At 41.2% G+C, this 20173-nt stretch overlaps 1 protein-coding gene across 5 annotated transcripts in view; it reads left to right on the top strand.

The window, feature by feature from the left end:
• The window catches only part of LOC121278385 (histone deacetylase 2), an 81708-nt gene that overhangs the window by 37379 nt on the left and 24156 nt on the right, over positions 1-20173 (top strand). For all 5 annotated transcript variants that reach the window (XM_041188754.1, XM_041188752.1, XM_041188753.1 and 2 more), the window contains 5 exons: positions 4112-4186; positions 4333-4471; positions 17122-17263; positions 19151-19243; positions 19429-19537. In XM_041188754.1, the coding sequence (XP_041044688.1) occupies positions 4112-4186; positions 4333-4471; positions 17122-17263; positions 19151-19243; positions 19429-19537 (558 nt within the window). The remainder of the gene's footprint in view (positions 1-4111; positions 4187-4332; positions 4472-17121; positions 17264-19150; positions 19244-19428; positions 19538-20173) is intronic.

Below are 20173 nucleotides of genomic sequence, written 5' to 3'. Positions count from 1 at the left end.
ATTTTTCCTCTGATTCCATAAGGATGCATGTGATTTTAAGCCCACCAATTTGTTGACATTTTAGTTCAAGCGCAATGTGTTGTTGATATCAATTATTTAATCAATTGGGACCAACTGCAACCAGTATGATTGGTATATTTAATGAGAGTTTAAGATGGGATACTACACACTCGTTATACAGCAAAAACATATGATCTTATTGTCTTATCAAGATTCTCCTTAATTCAAAATGCCCAACAGTACATTGAGTTCTTGCCATAAGCTATTAGAGCCTTGGCACATACCATCTGCCCTTGATCAACCAGGCTTTCCTTATTTCACTCTAAGCTGTTTCCCAGGACTAGTTTTATAACTCCCTTTCATCTAATCTCTAGCCTTCAAACAAACTTTCAGGGGTTTCATGGTTTGTATTGACCTGTTGTCATTTATTTACGCTCAGAGCTGTTCATAAGGCCTGGTTAATAAACTGTTGACTCATCTAAACCCTTAACAGACTGTTGAACTATAGGGTTGTTGACTAAAGTAACATATTCTACTTGCACACATTCACTAATTTTCACAGTTCAGCAAGCATCTTATTTAAGCAAGTTTAACTGAAAGTTCTGGTGCAGCTTTGAAATATGGCTGGAAGGCCAGTGTGGATCAGATTGGTGCCAACAGCATGGGCTTTGATCCCTGTTCCATGTGAGGTGGAGTCGACATCTGCCTGCTTGCCCTACCCATGGTGGAAATTGTGGGTGGGACCTGCCATTGGTTAGAGAGCTGAAGAAGATGACCCAGTTGTTTTCCTGCTATTGCAAGGCACCATCTAACCATAGCCTCTTTTTGGGTTAGATACAGTTGAGAATAATTATTCCACCAGTAGTTTCTAAAGAAACTAAGCTTCAAGCAGTTTTCAGTAAAACAGAACTTGCAGTACTAAAACTATTCCTTTTAAGCATCTTGTTAATTTCTAAAAGAATAAAAATATCATTCCAGTGCCCCAAAGAGATTGGGCAGAGTAAAATAAATTTTTCTCAAAATTGCCTGGAAAGAAGCTTTCGCAGTGGATTAATTCAACAAGTGCAACAGTTAGAAGGAGCCTTGATTTAATATCTCACCTGGAGCGGTGCCTCAATATTGCAATGACATGTAATAAATTACATAGTATTTGCAGCACAGAAACAGACCCATCAGGTCCATGCCTCTGGTTATGCTCTGCAGGGCCTTTCTCCCACATTACACCTAATATATTATTCTAATATATCCTCACCATACCAATTGCCTCAATTCAACTTGCTACTACAAGGAATAGCGCATGGACACTCATTATACTGTAATCACTCACCAGATAAAGAAGCTTCTCCTGAATTCCATATTGGATATCTTATATTCAAGGCTTTTAGTTTTGGTCTCCCTTGCAAGTGGAAACATCTTCTCTAAGGCCAGGATCTTTAGGGGGGGGGGAGGCCTGCTCACCGACATGTAAAATGTTGTGGGAAATCGTTGGGCGGAACTCCTGATGTCATTCTGCATCATTTCAGTTTTCAGGTCAGCAGGGGCGCAGCCGAATCAGCTGTGTGCCCACCGACTTGTCAACGGCTTATTGAGGCCATTTAAAAAGTAATTGAAATAATTAATGGACCTGCCCGTCCAACCTCAAGGTCGGGGGCGCCGATCGGAGTTGTGCTTGTCCGTGCCCACTCCTGCACTTACCCCCACCGACGGGGGGAATATTCTTCGCCAAGTCTACCCTATCAAACTTGTTCATAATCTTGAACACCTCTACCTGGTTTTCCTGCAGTCTTCTCTTTTTTCTAGAGGAAAATGTAGGAACAGAAATAAGCCATATAGCCGTCTAGCCTGTTCCACTGCCATTCAATGAGATCATGCCTGATCCACGACCTAATTCCTTATACCTGCCTTTGACCCATATCTCTTCATATCTTTAATTAACCAAAATCTATCTGAGATTTAAAATTAAAAATTGACTGAACATCAATTGTCATTTGTGGAAAACTAAACTTCTACCGCACTGTGTATGGAAGTCTTTTTGAACTTTACTCCTGAAAGGTTTGACTCTAATTATTAGGGTGGAATCGCCCCCGCACACCGACTCATAAAATGACGTGTGGTGATATTGGGTGCAACCCGGCGTCACCGCGCTCCAATCCAATCTTCAGTTTGGCGGGCATGCACTGGAGTCGGCTGCATGCCTGTCAAACTGTCAAAGGCCTATTAAGGCCATTTATCAACTAATTGAAACACTTGTCAGGCTGCCTGTACAACCTTAAGGTTGGCGGGCAGGCGAAGAGCCCAGGTGGCCATTGCATTTTTCATGGAACTTCATCCATGGATGGGATGAGTTTTTATGAAGGGTTTGTAACTTTAATAAAATTAAAATTCATAGACGTGTTCCAGCTCATGTGACACTGTCACATGAGGGGATATGTCTGAATAATTTGTTTTTTCCATTTTTCACAATCAAATTAATCTCCCTGAGGCAGCTCCGTGCCTCAGAGAGATTTCTGTGCTCCTTCGCAGAAGGAGAAGGCTCCTTGGACCCCGACCTAAAATGGCGGCACGCAACCAATCGCAGGCGGCGATCGGTTACGCGCTTGCCCATGCCCGCTCCCACTTAGCCCGCCCGACAGGGAGAAAATTCTCCCCTTAAGGTATTCCCTTAGTGTCAGACCCCGAACCAGCAGAAATAGTTGTTCTCTGCCTACCCTCTTTTCCCCCCTTAATATCTTGAAAACCTCTATCACATTACTCCTTAACCTTCTGAATTCCAGGTAATACAGCCATAGTTTGTGTAATTTCTCCTTGTAAATTCACCCTTGGGGTTCAGGTATATATAATTCAGGTAAATTATGCTGCACTTCCTCCAAGGCCAATACATCTTCCTAAGGTGTGGTGCCCAGAATTGCTCACAGCAGTCTGAAATGTGGCTTGACGACCAGAGCTTTGTCTAGCTGTAGCATAACTTATACTTCCTTGAATTCTAGTCTTCTAGATGCAAAGGCCAAAATTCCGTTAGCGTTTTTGATTACTTTCAGCAGTTGCTCATTACATTTTAATGTTGTGTACATGGACCTAACCCACCCCTCACCAATTTTCTTTGGAGCTGCACTGTTTCTAGCTTTCCACCATTTTAAAGGATTCTGTTCTAATCTTTTCAAGTTCATTGTGGATGATACCCCCTTTTTCTACAGTGAAATCCATTTGCTTAGTCTATTAATATTGTTCTTTAATTTTATGTTTCCTTTTACACTGTTACAATACTGCCTCTTTTGTCATAATTTGACTGTGTCACTCCATTCTACCATCTAAGTTGTTAATATTTTGAATAGTTGAGGCATCAGCACAAGCCCTTGCAGACAGCACTAGTTACATCCTGCCAATTAGAGTATCTGCCCATTATCCCTACTCTTTGCTGTTCAACCAATTTCTTAATCAGGTGAATAACTTTCCTTCAATTCCATAAAATTTAATTTTAGTTTAATGGTCTGTTTTGAGTGACTTTTCAAGTGCCTTCTGAAAGTTCAAGGCAATTCGTTCCCCTGTCCAATACTTTAGTCACCTCTTCAAGAAGTTCAGTCAGGTTCATCGAGCATTCTGATCAACTGAATGTTTTCAAGGCATTCAGTCACTCTATCCTTAATTATTTACTCTAGTAATATCCTGACAGCAGATGTTAGGCTAACTGGCCTGTAACTCTCTGGGTTCCTTTCTTCATCTTTTTTAAATAAGTTGTGATTTGTGCAAGTTTCTAATCTAAAAGAAAGGTGCCCACATCAAGAGAACTTGGAAGATTACAGTTATCAGTCCAGATTATGTGCTCATGTTCCAAAATTTAAACCTTTAACCTGGTTTTTCAGCTGAATCATTACTGTTCTGACACTGGTGTTAGTAGTAGAAGCAATATGAACTAAAGATTTGAACGTCCCCGTACATAATTAAGGCTTATCGGTTTAAAAGCAGTTTACTGTATTCATAATTGATATTCTGAATAAACCCAGTGATAGGCACTGTCTGTTTCAAAAATCAATCTAGTATATTAATCATTAATTTTAACACTTGCTGAGATTGCACGCAAGATTTTTTAAATTTGTTTTTTTTATTTCTACAGTTAATGTTGGAGAAGATTGTCCTGTATTTGATGGAATGTTTGAATTTTGTCAATTATCAACAGGAGGCTCAGTGGGTGAGTTTTTGTAAAATTTCTGGGTTTGTACTTTTACATGCTTTTTAATTGACATCACATCCTTATGTGATTCATTGAAATTTTTATTGCAAGTAAAATTTCTACTGAGCAAGTCAAAAGAATTTTAATTTTCTTCTTCTACATAGCTGCAGCAGTAAAACTCAATAGACAGCAGACTGATATTGCAGTCAACTGGGCTGGAGGTCTTCATCATGCCAAGAAATCTGAAGCATCAGGTTTTTGTTATGTCAATGATATTGTTCTCGCCATTCTTGAATTGCTGAAGTAAGTAAAGCAGTTACTGTCTTTTTGAGGGAAATAACTGACTTTGTTTGGCTTATTCTGGAGAGCTGCATTGTTGTCCCACTGTAGAAATAATCAGAACTTCCTATGAAGTAAAATTGCTTCAGGGAGAATTAAGTCTAAATTGACATGATCTAAAATTTTCCAAAGTTTTCCAAAGAAGGTACCTGTACATATTTTGTACTTTTAAAATTGCTAGGTACCTGCATAAAATTATATAGAAATACAACATTAGTTCAGTTGGCTAGATAGCTAGCATGTGGTTCAGAATAACGCCAATAGCATGGGTTCCGTTCCGTTCCAGCTGAAGTAGACTTGGGACCTGTCTCCTTGCCCTACTCCTGAGAGTGCAAGAAATGGCAAACCACCACGAATTAAAAACTGCAAAGAAAACAGCTCAGGATGAAGCATCAGCAGACAATGAGCCAAGGACCTGCTTTTGGGCAGAGCACACATGACATAACATACCGACATTAAAAACGTCACATGGCCCACCCAACCTTTGCTATTGTTTATCCTTCACGCATTCCATGGGCCCACCTTGCTTCCATATCCCTATCTTATCAATATCCTTTTGCAGCTTCCTTTGGTTTTCACAATTATTTACTGTACCTTCTATTTCAGTATTCAGTGCAAGTTTGAATACCATTCTATCTAGCCTTACATTTGAATTATTGATACAGACAACGAACAGAATCAGTCCCAAACAGTACTGTGGAACATTGCTACCCACTTCGAACCACTCTTGAGAACTGCCTGCAAATTTTAGTCTCCCTTCTAACCAGTTTTTAACTCAGTTAGATCCTTTTGCTTGAATTCCACGCCACTTAATCTTTTTCAATATTCCCCTGTGTAATAACTTTGTCAAAGGCTTTCTGACAGTTCTTGGTCACCACATCACTACATTTTTCCATTCCCCATATTCTGCTTAAGAGAGCTTTTATTTTTGTCAAATATGATCTTCTTTTCTGAAGTCCATGTTGGCTGCTTCTGTTACTTCCTCTTCATTAGGTGTTTGACAATTTCATTTTTAGTGATTCCAAAATTTTACCTACCTCAAATAATAAATTAACTGACCTGCAATTACTCTAATTAGTTCTTTCTCCTTTTTTGAAAATAGGTATTACATTGCCCATCCTCTTTTTTTTTTTATTATTTGTCCTTGAGATGTGAGCATGGCAGGCATGGCCAACATTTACTGCCCATATGTGCTTGCCCTTAAGCAGGTGATGGTGTGCTGCCTTCTTAAACCACTGCAGCCCACGTGGTATTCATGCACCCACAGTGCTTTTTGGGAATGAGTTCCAGAATTTTGACCCAGCAACAATGAAGGAATAGCGATGTAATTCCAAGTCAGAATGGGCTGGGACTTGGAGGGGGGACTTGCAGGTTGTGGTGTTCCAATGCATCTGCTGCCCTTGTTCTCTAGGTGGTAGAGGTTGCATGTTTGGAAGGTGTTGTCGTAGGAGGTTTGGCAAGTTGTTGCAGTGTATATTGTTTATGGTACCGACTGTTACCACTATATGTTAGTGGCACATAGGAACATAGGAATTGGGAGCAGGAGTGGGTCATTTGGCCCCTCATGCCTGCTTTGCTATTCAGTAAGATCATGGCTGATCTGATTGTGCCCTCAATTTCACATTCCACCTACTCCTAATAACCTTTGATTCCCTTGTTAGTCAAGAATCTACCTACCTCTGCCTTAAAAATATTCAATGACACTACCTCTACAACCTTCTGAGAGAAAATTTCTTCTCATTTCCATCTTGGAGATCTTGGAAGAGGAGCGCGAGAGGAGCCGGGAGTCAAAGAGGAGCGCGAGAGGAGCCGGGAGTCGAAGAGGAGCGCGAGAGGAGCCGGGAGTCGAAGAGGAGCGCGAGAGGAGCCGGGAGTCGAAGAGGAGCGCGAGAGGAGCCGGGAGTCGAAGAGGAGCGCGAGAGGAGCCGGGAGTCGAAGAGGAGCGCGAGAGGAGCCGGGAGTCAAAGAGGAGCCGGGAGTCGAAGAGGAGCGCGAGAGGAGCCGGGAGTCGAAGAGGAGCGCGAGAGGAGCCGGGAGTCGAAGAGGAGCGCGAGAGGAGCCGGGAGTCGAAGAGGAGCGCGGGAGTCGAAGAGGAGCTGGGAGAGCAGGGGTGACTGAAGGAGTTCGATGAGTGGGAACAAGATGATCCATTGAGTATCGTAAGTACGGCCGGGTGAGCATTTACTACTTTTATTGCTTATAGTTTTTAAGGTCTAATTTTGTGGTTCATCGTTCGTAAGGGCTATGTTCTGTAACAACGAGTAGCAGGAAAGAAGGGCTTGAGAGTAATTGATATTATTTGATATTAAGTATCTTCAAAAAGCTTTAATTTAATTTAAAGGGGTAAGTCATGGCAAGTGAGCTCAAAGCTGTGGTGTGTTCCTCCTGCTCTATGTGGGCAGCCGGGAACATTTCCAGTGTCCGAGGCCAGCATGTGTGCGGGAAGTGTCTGCAGCTGCAGCTCCTGGAAGCCTGGATTTCGGAGCTGGAGCGGCGGCTGGGGATGCTGTGGAGCATCCGCGATGCGGAGAGTATCATGGATAGCACCGCAGGCTGAGTCCACAGACAGGAAGGGAGTGGGTGACCACCAGGCAGAGCAAGAGGACTAGGCAGGCAATGCAGGAATCTCCTGTGGCTATTCCCCTGCAAAACATATATACCGCTTTGGATACTGTTGGGGGGAATGGCCTCTTCGGGGAAAGCAGCAACAGCCAAATTGGTTGCACCGTGGTTGGCTCTGCTGCACAGGGGAGGAGTAAAAATGTGTGGGAATGCAATAGTTATAGGGAATTCAGTTATAAGGGGCCGCAAACGAGACTCCAAGATGGTATGTTGCCCCCCTGGTGCTAGGGTCAAGGATGTCTCAGAGCGGCTACAGGACATTCTGAAGGGAGAGGGTGAACAGCCAGTGTTCGTGGTACACATTGGTACAAACAATGTACATAGGTAAAAAAAGGGATGAGGTCCCAAAAGCAGAATATAGGGAGTTAGGAAGTAAGTTGAAAAGTAGGACCTCAAAGGTAGTGATCTCAGGATTACTACCAGTGCCACATGCTAGCCAGGTTAGAAATAGCAGGATATATTGGATGAATACGTGGCTGAAGAGATGAAGAGGGGGAGAGTTTCAGATTCCTGGGACATTGGGACCGGTTCTGGAGAAGGTGAGACCAGTACAAACTGGACGGGTTACACTTGGGCAGGACCGTGACTGATGTCCTAGGAGGAACATTTGCTAGAGTGGTTGGAGAGGGTTTAAACTAAAATGGCAATGGATGGGAACCTATGCAAGGAGTCAGAGGAAGCGGAGTCAAGGACAAGAACAGAAGACAGGGGAGTAAGAAAAGTGATAGGCAGAGAAATCAAGGGAAAGAATCAAACAGGGCCTCAGTGAAAAATAGTGGGAACGGGACAAGTAATGTTAAAAAGACAAACCTTAAGGCCTTGTGCCTTAACGCGAGGAGCATTCAGAATAGAGAGGATGAATTAACCATGCAAATAGATGTAAACAGGTGTGATATAGTTAGGATTACGGAGACATGGCTGCAGGTTGACCAGGGATGGGAACTGAACATCCAGTGGTATTCAGTATTTAGGAAGGACAGACAAAAAGGAAAAGGCGATGGAGTTGCATTGCCAGTTAAAGAGGAAATTAACACAATAGTGAGGAAAGATATTAGCTCCGACGATGTGGAATCTGTATGGGTAGAGCTGAGAAACACGAAGGGGCAAAAAACATTAGTGGAGGTTGTATATAGACCCCCAAACTGTAGTGGTGATGTTGGGAATGGCATTAAACATGAAATTAGAGACGCTTGCAATCAAAGACTATGTGTTATTATGGGTGACTTTAATATGCATATAGATTGGGCAAATCAAATTAGTAACAATACTGTAGAGGAGGAATTCCTGGAATGTATATGGGATAGTTTTATGGGCCAATACGTTGAGGAACCCGCTAGAGAACAGGCCATCCTAGAATGGGTATTGTGTAATGAAAAAGGAATAAATGGCAATCTAGTTGTGCGAGGTCCCTTGGGGATGAGCAACCATAATATGATAGAATTCATCAAGATGGAGAGTGACGTAGTTGATTCTGAGACTAGGGTCCTGAATCTTAGTAAAGGAAACTACGAAGGTATGAGGCGCGAGTTGGCTATGATGGATTGGGAAACATTACTAAAAGGGATGACGGTGGATAGGCAATGGCAAACATTCAAAGAGTGAATGGGTGAACTGCAATAATAGTCTATTCCTGTCTGGCGCAAAAGTAAAACAGGAAAGGTGGCCAAACCATGACTTACAAGGGAAATTAGAGATAGTATTAGATCCAAGGAAGAGACATACAAATTGGCAAGTAAAAAACAACAGACCTGAGGAATGGGAGAAGTTTAGAATTCAGCAAAGGAAGACGAAGGGATTGATTAAAAAGGGGAAAATAGAGTGCGAGAGTAAGCTGGCAGGGAATATAAAAACTGACTGTAAAAGTTTCCATAGGTATGTGAAGAGAAGAAGATTGGTGAAGGCAAATGTAGGTCCCTTACAGTTAGAAACAGGGGAATTTATAATGGGGAACAAAGAAATGGCTGACCAACTGAATACATACTTTGGTTCTGTCTTCACAAAGGAGAACACAAATAACATACCAGAAATGTTGGGGAACACAGGGTTTAGTGACATGGAGGAACTGAAAGAAATCAATATTAGTAGGGAAATGATGTTGGGGAAATTGATGGGATTGAAGACCGATACATCCCCAGGGCCTGATAATCTACATCCGAGAGTACTTAAGGATGTGCCCCTAGAAATAGAGGATACATTGGTGGTCATCTTCCGAGATTCTGTAGACTCTGGAACAGTTCCCACACATTGGAGGGTAGCTAATGTAACCCCACTGTTTAAAAAGGGAGGTAGAGAGAAAATGGAATTATAGACCAGTCAGCCTGACGTTGGTAGTGGGGAAAATTCCAGAGTCCATTATAACAGATTTAATAGCTGAGCACGTGGAAAACAGTGGCAGAATTGGACAGAATCAGCGTGGATTTATGAAAGGGGAATCATGCTTGTCAAATCTACTGGAATTTTTTCGAGGATGTAACTAGTAGAGTTGATGAGGGGGAGTCAGTGGATGTGGTTTATTTGGACTTTCAGAAGGTTTTCGACAAAGTCCCACATATGAGATTGGCATGTAAAATTAAAGTGCATGGGATTGGGGGTAGTGTATTGAGATAGATAGAAAAATGGTTTGCAGACAGGAAACAAAGAGTAGGAATAAACGGGTCTTTTTCCAAATGGCAGGCAGTGACTAGTGGGGTACTGCAGGGATCGGTGCTGTGACCCCAGTTATTCACTATATATATATATATATATATATATAAAAGATTCAGATAAGGGAACTAAATGTCTCCAAATTTGCAGATTACACAGTTCGGTGGGAGGGTGAGCTGTGAGGAGGATGCAGAGATGCTTCAGTGTGATTTGGACAAGCTGAGTGAGTGGGCAAATGCATGGCAGATGCAGTATGATGTGGATAAATGTGAGATTATCCACTTTGATAGCAAAAACAAGAAGGCAGATTATTATCTGAATTGCTGAAGGTAAGCATGCAGGTGCAGCAGGCGGTAAAGAAGGCAAATGGTTTGTTGGCCATCATAGTGAGAGGATTCGAGTACGGGAGCAGGGCTGTCTTGCTGCAATTATTAACACCTTGGTGAGACCACACCTGGAATATTGTGTGCAGTTTTGGCTTCCTTATCTGAGGAAGGATGTACTAGATGGAGTGCAGCGAAGGTTTACCGGATTGATTCCTGGGATGGCGGGACTGACATATGAGGAGAGATTGAGTTGGTTAGGATTACATTCGCTGGAGTTCAGAAGAATGAGGGGGGATCTCATAGAAACCTATAAAATTCTAACAGGACTAGACAGGGTAGATGCAGGAAGGATGGTTCCGTTGGTGGGGGAGTCCAGAACCAGGGGTCACAATCTGAGGATACAGGGTAGACCATTTAGGACTGAGATGAGGAGAAATTTCTTCACTCAGAGAGTGATGAGCCTGTGGAATTTGTTACCACAGAAAGTAGTTGAGGCCAAAACATTGTATGTTTTCAAGAAGGAGTTAGGTATAGCTTTTGGGGCGAAAGGGATCAAAGGATATGGGGAGAAAGTGGGAGTAGGCTATTGAGTTAGATGATCAGCCATGATCATAATGAGTAGTGGAGCAGGCTCAAAGGGCCAACTTGCCTACTCCTGCTCCTAGTTTCTATGTTTCTGTGTTTGAGTGGGAGACCCCGTATTTTTAAATTGTGTCCTCTAACTCTAGTCTCAAGGGGAAACATCCTTTCAGCTTCCACCCTGTCAAGTCCCTTCAGAATCTTATATGTTTCAATAAGATCACCTCTCATTCTTCTAAACTGCAGTAGCTACAGGCCCAGCCCACAACCTTTCCTCATAAGATAAGACCCCAATCCCAGTTATCAGTCGAGTGACCCTTCTCTGAACTGCTGCTTATGCATTCATATCCTTTCTTAAATAAGGAGACCAAAACTGTACTCAGCATTCTAAGGGTGGTCTCACAACGCCCTGTACAGCTGTAGCAAAACTTCCCGACTTCTATATTCCATTTCCCTTGCCATAAGCAACATTCCATTTGCCTTCCTAATCACTTGCTATACCTGCATAATAACTTTTTGTGATTTATGTACCAGGACACCTAGATCTCTATGTACCTCACAGTTCTGCAACCTCTGTCCAGTTAAATAATATGCCACTTTTTTATTATTCCTGTCAAAATGGGCAAGTTCATATTTTCCCATAATTATACTCCATCTGCCAATTTTTGGCCACTCACTTAACCTACCTATGTCCCTTTGCAGACTCCTTATGTCCTCTTCACAACTTGCCTATTTATCTTTTGTGCAATCAGCAAATTTAGCAACCATAGATTTGGTCCCTTCATTCAAGTCATTGGCATAAATTATAAATAGTTGAGGCCCCAGCACTGATCCCTATGGTACTTCACTCATCACATCTTGCCTACCCGAAAATGACCTGTTTGTGCCTACTCTCTGTTTTCTGTTCGCAAACCAATCCACTATCAATGCTAGTACCTTAACCCCTACACCATGAGCTTTTATTTTGCATAGTAACCTTTAATACGGCACCTTGTTAAATGCCTTCTAGAAATCTAAGTACAGCACAACCAGAGGTTCCCCTTTATCCACATTGCTTGTTACTTCCTCAAAGAACTCCAATAAATTAGTCAAACATGATTCCCCTTTCACAAAACCATGTTGACTCTGCCTGATTGCATTGAGATTTTCTAAGTGCTCGCCCTAACCTTACTAATAACTTTCAGCAATTTCCCTGTGACAAATGTTAAGCTAATGGGCCTGTAGTTTCCTGGTTTCTGTCACCTTCCATTCTTGAATATTGCTATTTTCCAATCTGATGGGACCTTTCCAGAATCTAGGGAATTTTGGAAAATTAAAACCAATGCAGCCACTTATTTTAAGACTCCAGGATGAAGTCCATCAGGACCTGGGGACTTGTCAGCTTTTAGTTCTAATAATTTTCTTAGTACCCATTCTCTGATGATTGTAATTGTTTTAAGCTCCTCCCTCACTTTCACCTCCTGATTCACAATTATTTCTGGGATGTGAGTTATATCCTCTACAGTGAAGACAGGTGCAAAATATCTGTTCAGTTCATTCGCCATTTCCTTATTTCCCATTATTAATTCTCCAGAACCACTCTCTAATGGACCAACACTCACTTTATTTCTCCTTTTCCTTGTTAAATACTATAGAGCTCTTACTATGTGTTTTTATATTTCTAGCCAGCTTGCTCTCATACTCTAATTTCTCCCTCCTTAATAATCTTTTAGTCATTCTTCGCTGTTCCTTATATTCTGTTCAGTCTTCTGACCTGCCACTCATCTTTGTGGGATTATACGCTTTTTGTTTCAATTTAATACTATCTTTAACTTCCTTAGCTAGTTAGTTAGTGGTAGAAGGAATAAATGTTTAAAGTGGTGGATGGGGTGCTAATCAAGCAAGCTCCTTCGCCTTGGATGCTGTTGAGCTTCTTGAGTGCTGTTGGATCTGCACTCATCCAGGCAAGTGGAGAGTATTCCATCATATGCCTGACTTGTGCCTTGTAGATGGTGGGCAGGCTCTGGGGAGTAAGTATATGAGTTACTTGTATCGGAATTCCCAGCCTCTGACCTGCCTTTTTGGTCACTGTATTTAAATGGCTGATCCAGTTCAGTTTTTGGTCAGTGGTAAGCCCAGGATGTTGATAGTGGCAGATTCAACAATGGTAATGTCTTTGAATGTCAAGGGCAGATGGCTAGATTCTCTCTTCTTGGAGATTGTGTTACCTGCCACTTGTGTGGCATGAGCGTTGCTTGCTACTTATCACGCGTCCACGCATTGTGCCTTTTTCAACTAAAACTTGGGGGCCAGCAATTCCCTGGTTCATTCCCCTGACAATGCCTTGACCAATCAAAGTTGACTGCCTAGTTTGAATTTAAACAAAAACTTGGCAGTTAACTGTTCCCTGGTGCATTCTCCAGGGTTACGCCTCTACTAATCAGATTCCACTTGCCAACCAATCAGCACTCTCTTCTCATGCAGTATAAGTTGTTGTTCTCTTTACAATTGGTATTCTTGTGAATCTGTTCTAATGAGTGCATGAAAAGCTTTGTCAGCATGTCTCTTTTTCTCAGCAATGCTCAAGTCCTGTACTACCAAATGGCAATATGTTTATAAGGTTATTATGTTTGAAACTGTGCCTTTAATTTAAGGTAAAATGAAGGGGGTCATGTGACCTGTTCTGAAGTCTGCCTGACAGTAAACCTGGGTGGTCAGAGATTAAAGGGGGCCCAGATTGTATTACTGGGAAGAATGTGCAAGGTATTTATAGACAATGGCAGTAGCCTGTGTGCCAATGATGAATAGACTGAGAGTCTCCAAAGCCCCAAGCAAATGTTAAGTGCGGTTGTAAACAGTTGCGTTTAAAACTGAACATTTAGCTCCAAGATGAAAGAGGGTTGAGGCCTCAACGATAGCTAATCAGCATTTCTACCTGGATGCAAGTTCCATGTGATTCACGTTGCCATGGAGGTGGGCTTTGAGAGGGAAAAGGTCTAAGATATCCCTAAAAACTCAGACAAGGTTAGTCTGCCAGGATCCAGAAGAGGGAAAGCAGCTAGATGCAATAAGACATTAAGATTCACCACAAAAAAAATGCAGGTGGGAGCTCACATGCGAGTGAAAGATCAAATTCATAAATTCATGAGGAGTTAAAATAAGGCTGGAAGACTTGCCTAGCTTGTGCGAGAGGAAGAATCCCTGGTGGAAGACCTCACTGTGAAAGATAGTTCTGAGATTAAAAGTTCCTAAGCTGAGAAAGGAAAGGGACAGAAGTAAACCCTCAGGTGCTAAGAATCACCTTAGACTGGTTCCAGGAGAATTAAATGTCTACTTAAAAGACAGTGAAAAGTATATCTGCGAAGTGTGTTTTTGGTTGTGCAAAAAGTAAAAAGGGATTGTTCTCTTCTGTGGTTTAAAGTGTAAGTCGTTTACAAAGATAGTGCTTAGTCAAGTGCTTTTTAGTCTTTTGTTACAGTAAAAGTCATCAAATGTGAAATCTCATCATGTCACCCTTTCCGCTAGTAGCTAGAAATTCATATTTTTTGAAACGTTATCGGTCTCTACAGGGATCCTAACAACAAGTTTGATACAACTGAGTAGATTGTTAGGGCATTTCAGTGGGCAGTTGTGTCTACCACATTTCTGTTGGTCCGAAGTCACATGTAAGCCAGCAGATTTCCTTCCTTGAAGGACATCTGTGTTCCAAAAGGGTTTTTGTGACAATCCTGTAGTTTCATGATCATTATCAGTGGCATTTCATTAGATTGCTTACTTGACTGTAAATTCTCCTAGCTTCTGTGTTGGGATTTAAACTCGTGTCTCTAGAGCATTAGTCCAGGCTTCTGGATTACTAGTAACATTATCATTATGCCACCATTCCCTCAACATAACTTCTAGGCCTCTACCCATAATCTCACTTCCTCCAGTCTCCCTCTGGTCCCAGCCCTTGTTGCTCATTTATCTTAAATAATTTCTCCAGTACTTATCGTGCCAATATCCCTCTTCTCACTTTTAACCAATTCATGATTTACCTCCACCCCACTACCCTTTTTCTTTGTGAATATTGAAGCAAAGTATTTGTTGGATATCCTTGCCAATTTCTGTTTATCTTCTCTCAGATTTGAGCCCTTATTTAACAATTCTCTTTTCACTGATGCATTTGTATATGTTACTGTTCTTTTTAATATTGTGAGATTCTGTTTTCATATTCCCTCTTTACTCTCCTTATCCTTCAGTTAACTTTTTTCTTTATTTTTTCGTATTCACTCATTTTTATATCTATAGATCCCATAGGCCCTCTTCAATTTTAGTTTGTTTCTAACCTCTTTATTTATTCACAGCATCCTGAAACTTGAAGCCGTCTCCTTTTTTTAATGGTATGTATTTATTCTGCAGCTTTTCAGTCTGTATAAAACTGTCCTATTGGTAATCAACATTCTTGTGTGTCAATTTCTTCTTCTATCTCATCTCAGCCAGCTCATTCTTCATCTTTCCAAAATCTGCCCTATTCCAATCTGTTGTTGTTGTACTAACTTTTTTCTTTTTCATTTAGTTCTTTAACCATATCACATTATGACAGCTCCCTAGCTGCTTACCCACATGTAACTCACCTATCTGATCCATTTTGTTACTCACAAATAGACCTAGCAATGCCTGTCCTTCATAGGCATACGAATATAATGTTAAAGAAGGAATCCTGTACATACTTTAGAAATTCTGTTCCCTTTTCTTCAGTTAGTTCCTCTGCTTTAAAGATTGAGCAGGTAATTAAAACCTTGTAGGATGATAATTTGTTTCTACTCTTCTTCCTTATATATATATTTTTTTTCCCTCTTCGTTTCCCTCCTAACAATTGGTGGGGGTGGGGAAAATGTCATAATGCAGCCTAAGCAGTGTAACAACATCTTAATTGATCTTTAACCATATTAAAGTCTGTGCCTCCTTTCTATATACCTCACTTCAGTATTGAAGTGCTGCACTGTCAGAGACGGTGCCTTTCAGACATAATGTTAAATCTGCTTTCCCTCTTATCTGGGCATAAAAGATTCTGTGTACCTATTTGAAGAGCAGCGGTATTCCCCTGATTGCCTGGGTATCATTTATCTCTGAATTGACATCTAAAGCAGATGATACAAGAGCAAAATACTGCAGATTCTGGAAATCTGAAATAAAAAATGGAAACGTTAGAAATACTCAGGAGGTCTGGCAGTATCCGTGGAGAGAGAAAAGAGTTAATATTTGACCTGAAACATTAACTCTATTTCTCTCTCCACAGATGCTGGCGGACCTGCAGAATATTTTCAGTGTTTTCTGTTTTTTATCTAAAGCAGATGTTTTATCCATTTATTTTCTTGCTCTTTGTGGAACTATGTTGTGTACAAATTGGTTGGCTCATTTCCTTTTATTACAACAGTGACTACAGCTCAACAGAATACAATGGCTGTAAAACATTTTGGGACATCCTGAGGTCATGAAATGCACTAGATAAATGGAAGTTTGTTTTTTTTTCCCTTTATCAGTCCTGTCCATAGCATGTATTCACTTCTTCATCAATATTGCCATTTTTATCTTGCATCTTCTGTCTCTCCTAAAATATATTATAACTCAATATGTTTATTTTCTGTTCCAAACAGTATCCAGCCAAGTTTCTGTTGTTCTATTAAATCAAGTTGCTTCTAATTTCCCTGTTTTATTTCCAACTTTGCAATTCGTGCACTTTTTATTGTTCATATATAATGCTACTCCTTTCCTTTACTTGCCCAAGCCCACACCCTTCATTTAATTATTTCGGTTGTTTTCCTGTTCATAATACTGTTTATGTTGATCTGATTTTCTGGCTTTAGTCGCTTTATTTCTTCTGTATGCTATTTGTTTTAATGCATTCTTTATTTCTATGTTAATTATAATTCTAATTAAATCTTGATTCTTTACTCCCTTTCCCTAGTTTAAATGACTCTTTAATTTCCTCTTTATGCATTTTGCAAGTTGGCGTATATAACTGGTGGCTGATCTGCCAATGCCTTTGTGTCCTCGCTGAAGTTAAACTTCACCCTTAATATTCTGAGCTAATTCCCATTAGCCAAATATCCTGTTGTGGAAGTACCGTTTTGATTGTTTCCATTTCGTTCTGTTAGCAGCTCATTTTGTGGTGTGCTTTCTTCACCTGGCATCCTGGGAGACATTTTGCTATAGCAAAATCCCCACCAGTGATATCAGGAAAATGATTGGAGAACAACTGCAGGGGAAATTCTGCACCAAACACATATTCACTGAATGCCAGCTGTTTTAAAGTTTCAGGCAGTAATGCAGAATATTCATATGGGAAAAATACAACCATTTTCATAGGTTATGCCTCCTAAATGCCTTACACTTGGCTGTGATTTAAAAAGATGAAAGTGTCCCATTTGGACATTTCATTTACAGCAAGCACAGTCTTAAAGAGAATATGTTCTATTTCCACAGATATCATCAGAGAGTTTTATATATTGATATTGATATCCACCATGGAGATGGCGTGGAAGAGGCTTTTTATACAACAGACCGTGTGATGACTGTTTCATTCCATAAATATGGTGAATATTTCCCTGGCACAGGTGATCTTCGGGTGAGTGTTCATTTCAGTAAGAAAGATGTTCATAAATACAAGCTTCAATTTAAAAGTTATATTATTTTAATAACTTGAAACAACTCAAATTCCCAGAAGTGGCCTTCCGAAAAGGATGAAGACATTGTAAATGGTTAGAAACCACAATGGAGTCGAAGATTATATTTGTCAATGTTGTTGCTTTGAGCCTGAAGATAGGTGTTTTTAATAACCTGTTTTCTATCTTTCAGACCTGATATTAATTTGCAGAAAGTGCTAGGTATTTTTTTGTTCTAAACAATAACATTCAAAAAGTGAAACCAGGAACAAACTGCTGAGACGCTTTGGGCTTTGTTCATCCCCCCCCACATACCCCTCCAGAAGCAAAGTGCTCCGCACCAACATGCCCTGCAGCCATAACATGCTAAATTGCCTGAGAGTGAGACTTCCACCCCTCACTGGAGAGGAGGTCCTGCCTGATTGGCTGGTAGCTCCACCAGTCCCGGCAGCACCAAAATCTCATTAGTGAACACTGCCGGGACTGCAGCCAGCCTCAAGAAGGCCCAGTCCCAGAGTCAGGTAGGTCCATGGTATTGGGCGAAGAGGGTTTAGCAAGCTTAGGGAGGGGAACGTAGGGGTGGAGATGGCGTGTTTTGGAGAGCCAGTTGGTAGGAAGAAAGGGGCATTATTACTATCATAGGGGGCTTCCATCCCCTGATGCACAAGGATTATCCACCCCCTTCCTTCCCAAACTTTTAAAATCTTTTCAACAGAATTGGCCTGCCCATCCTACCAAACTGCCCACGCCAACTGTATGTGACGTGGGCAGTGTATTATTGGGGTCAATTGGCTTGTTAACGAGCTCAATTGACTTGACTATTTATTTAAATATGGTGGGTGGTCTACCAATTTTTGGTGCTCACCTACCAGGTTATGGGGATGAGCTGAGGGGCCAGGGGGAGGGGGAGGAGGGGTGGTAGGGTGGGCATCTGCCCTATTTTGTGTGCCCCCGAGGCGAAAACAGGGGGCACATAAAATCCAGCCCTTTGTTTATAGAATAGTATAATTTGGTTGTTCTGATCTTTGCACATACGTTTTAATTATTGATTTGATTCTAAAGAAATAGCAAGTTAATAGGTAATCACTCAAACAGTTCAGCAACTTTTGGCTTTGTTCCATTTAATGCCAAAATAAATATGATAGGGTTAATGCATAAAATGTTCCACACTTTTAACTGTGATTTACATAATAAAGAGCCTTTTCCCTTCGCTGTGTGTGGAATTTTTGCCTTGATTTGCGGTACTGGCCAGATGTCTTAGACTCAGTTGCAATCTGCAGTCGTGATGGCCCAGCAGGTTATGTTGTAGTGATGTATTCTGCCAGATGGTGAAATGGTATAGCAGCTGGTATTTTTTTCCCTTTTTAAAAATGAAGAAACTCAATTATCTGAGGACATTTTCATCCTGGCAGCTTGGAAAGACTTTGAATTTGAGTTCAAGAAATGAAATACATTATTCTAACCTGCTGTGCCTACATTGTACCTTTGTTAGCCAATGACTGCAGTCCTTTTAGAGAAACGATTTGGCTGAGGGATGCCTAGGAGAAAACAGAAAAATTCATGGTTTGACCTCTGGATAGTGTAAGATTGTCCAAATCTGTTAGCATAAAACTTAACAATTAATGGGGAGATATGTGTTTTGAGTTCCAATGATCCAGAGATAAAATTTATAGTGCAGTTTGCAAACCCAAGGAAAAATTAAGCGACAATCTAAAGCCATGAACATATCTGAAAACACAACCTGAAGGTCCTGATATTCCCTGCACCATATTAATGTTTGTGCAGCATTCGGTAATTACTGTGCCTCAAAATTGGCTCTGAATTCATTTTTTTTTGCCTTGTACGTACAGGACATAGGTGCAGGGAAAGGTAAATATTATGCTGTTAACTTTCCGCTGCGAGATGGAATTGATGATGAGTCTTACGAGCAGATATTTAAGCCAGTAAGTATTCTAAGTTTTCTTTTCCTCATTTAGAAATTAATTAAACTTGCCTGCAATGATGATGCAACATTTTGAGAAATATACTACAGTTTGGTATGAAGTGCTGCCAGTTTTATTAATCGTTCATCATAATTGTGGCAAAACAAATAAGGTCACCTCATCTTATGTCTCATTTTCTAATGCAGATTTTGACCAAGGTGATGGAAATGTACCAGCCCAGTGCAGTTGTACTGCAGTGTGGAGCTGATTCTTTGTCGGGGGACAGGCTTGGATGTTTCAATCTCACACTGAAAGGTATAAGCAAGTGCACCATCATGTGTTATATTGAATTCTAATACATTATTGAAAAACTTAAAAGGGCAGGATTTTTAATTCAGGGGGTGCATGTGATCGATGGACTGGGAGCTGCCAGGCATCAGCCCCCGACCGCGCTTTCACACTGGATGGCCAAGTAATGGCTAGCCTGCATGAAATGCAAGCTGAAAGGCTCAGCGCTGCCAGGGTGGGGGCAGGAGGAGGGCAAGAACTGAAGTCAGCGTGGGTGCCAGGGAGCGCTCACAGAAAGCTCCCTGAAGGCAGAGGGCCACCTCAGGGAGCTGAAGACCTGGACAACCTAAAACATAGCTCACAGAAACCAGAAAAAGGCATCAAAGCTGCATAATCAGTCACCTGAAAATGTGGGTAATGAAAATGCTGTGCACAGAAAATTATTTTTATTCTAATTTATCACAGAAACCTCATCCCATCTGTGGATGAAGTTTCCTGAAAAATGTAAAGGCCACCTGGCTGATTCGCCCATCTGTTGGACAGGCAACGAAAAATCTCCGTTAACTGCACTATTAATGGGCTTAATTGCCCTCCTAATTGTCAGCGGGTGTGCGCTAAACTTGGAAGCGCACCCACCTACCGAAATACCATACCAGTGCGCGA

This window comes from Carcharodon carcharias, chromosome 5, assembly GCF_017639515.1.
Source record: "Carcharodon carcharias isolate sCarCar2 chromosome 5, sCarCar2.pri, whole genome shotgun sequence".
NCBI classification, from domain to species: domain Eukaryota; kingdom Metazoa; phylum Chordata; class Chondrichthyes; order Lamniformes; family Lamnidae; genus Carcharodon; species Carcharodon carcharias.
Note: the sequence above shows the minus strand (reverse complement) of the source record. Positions and strands in the feature narration are given on the sequence as shown.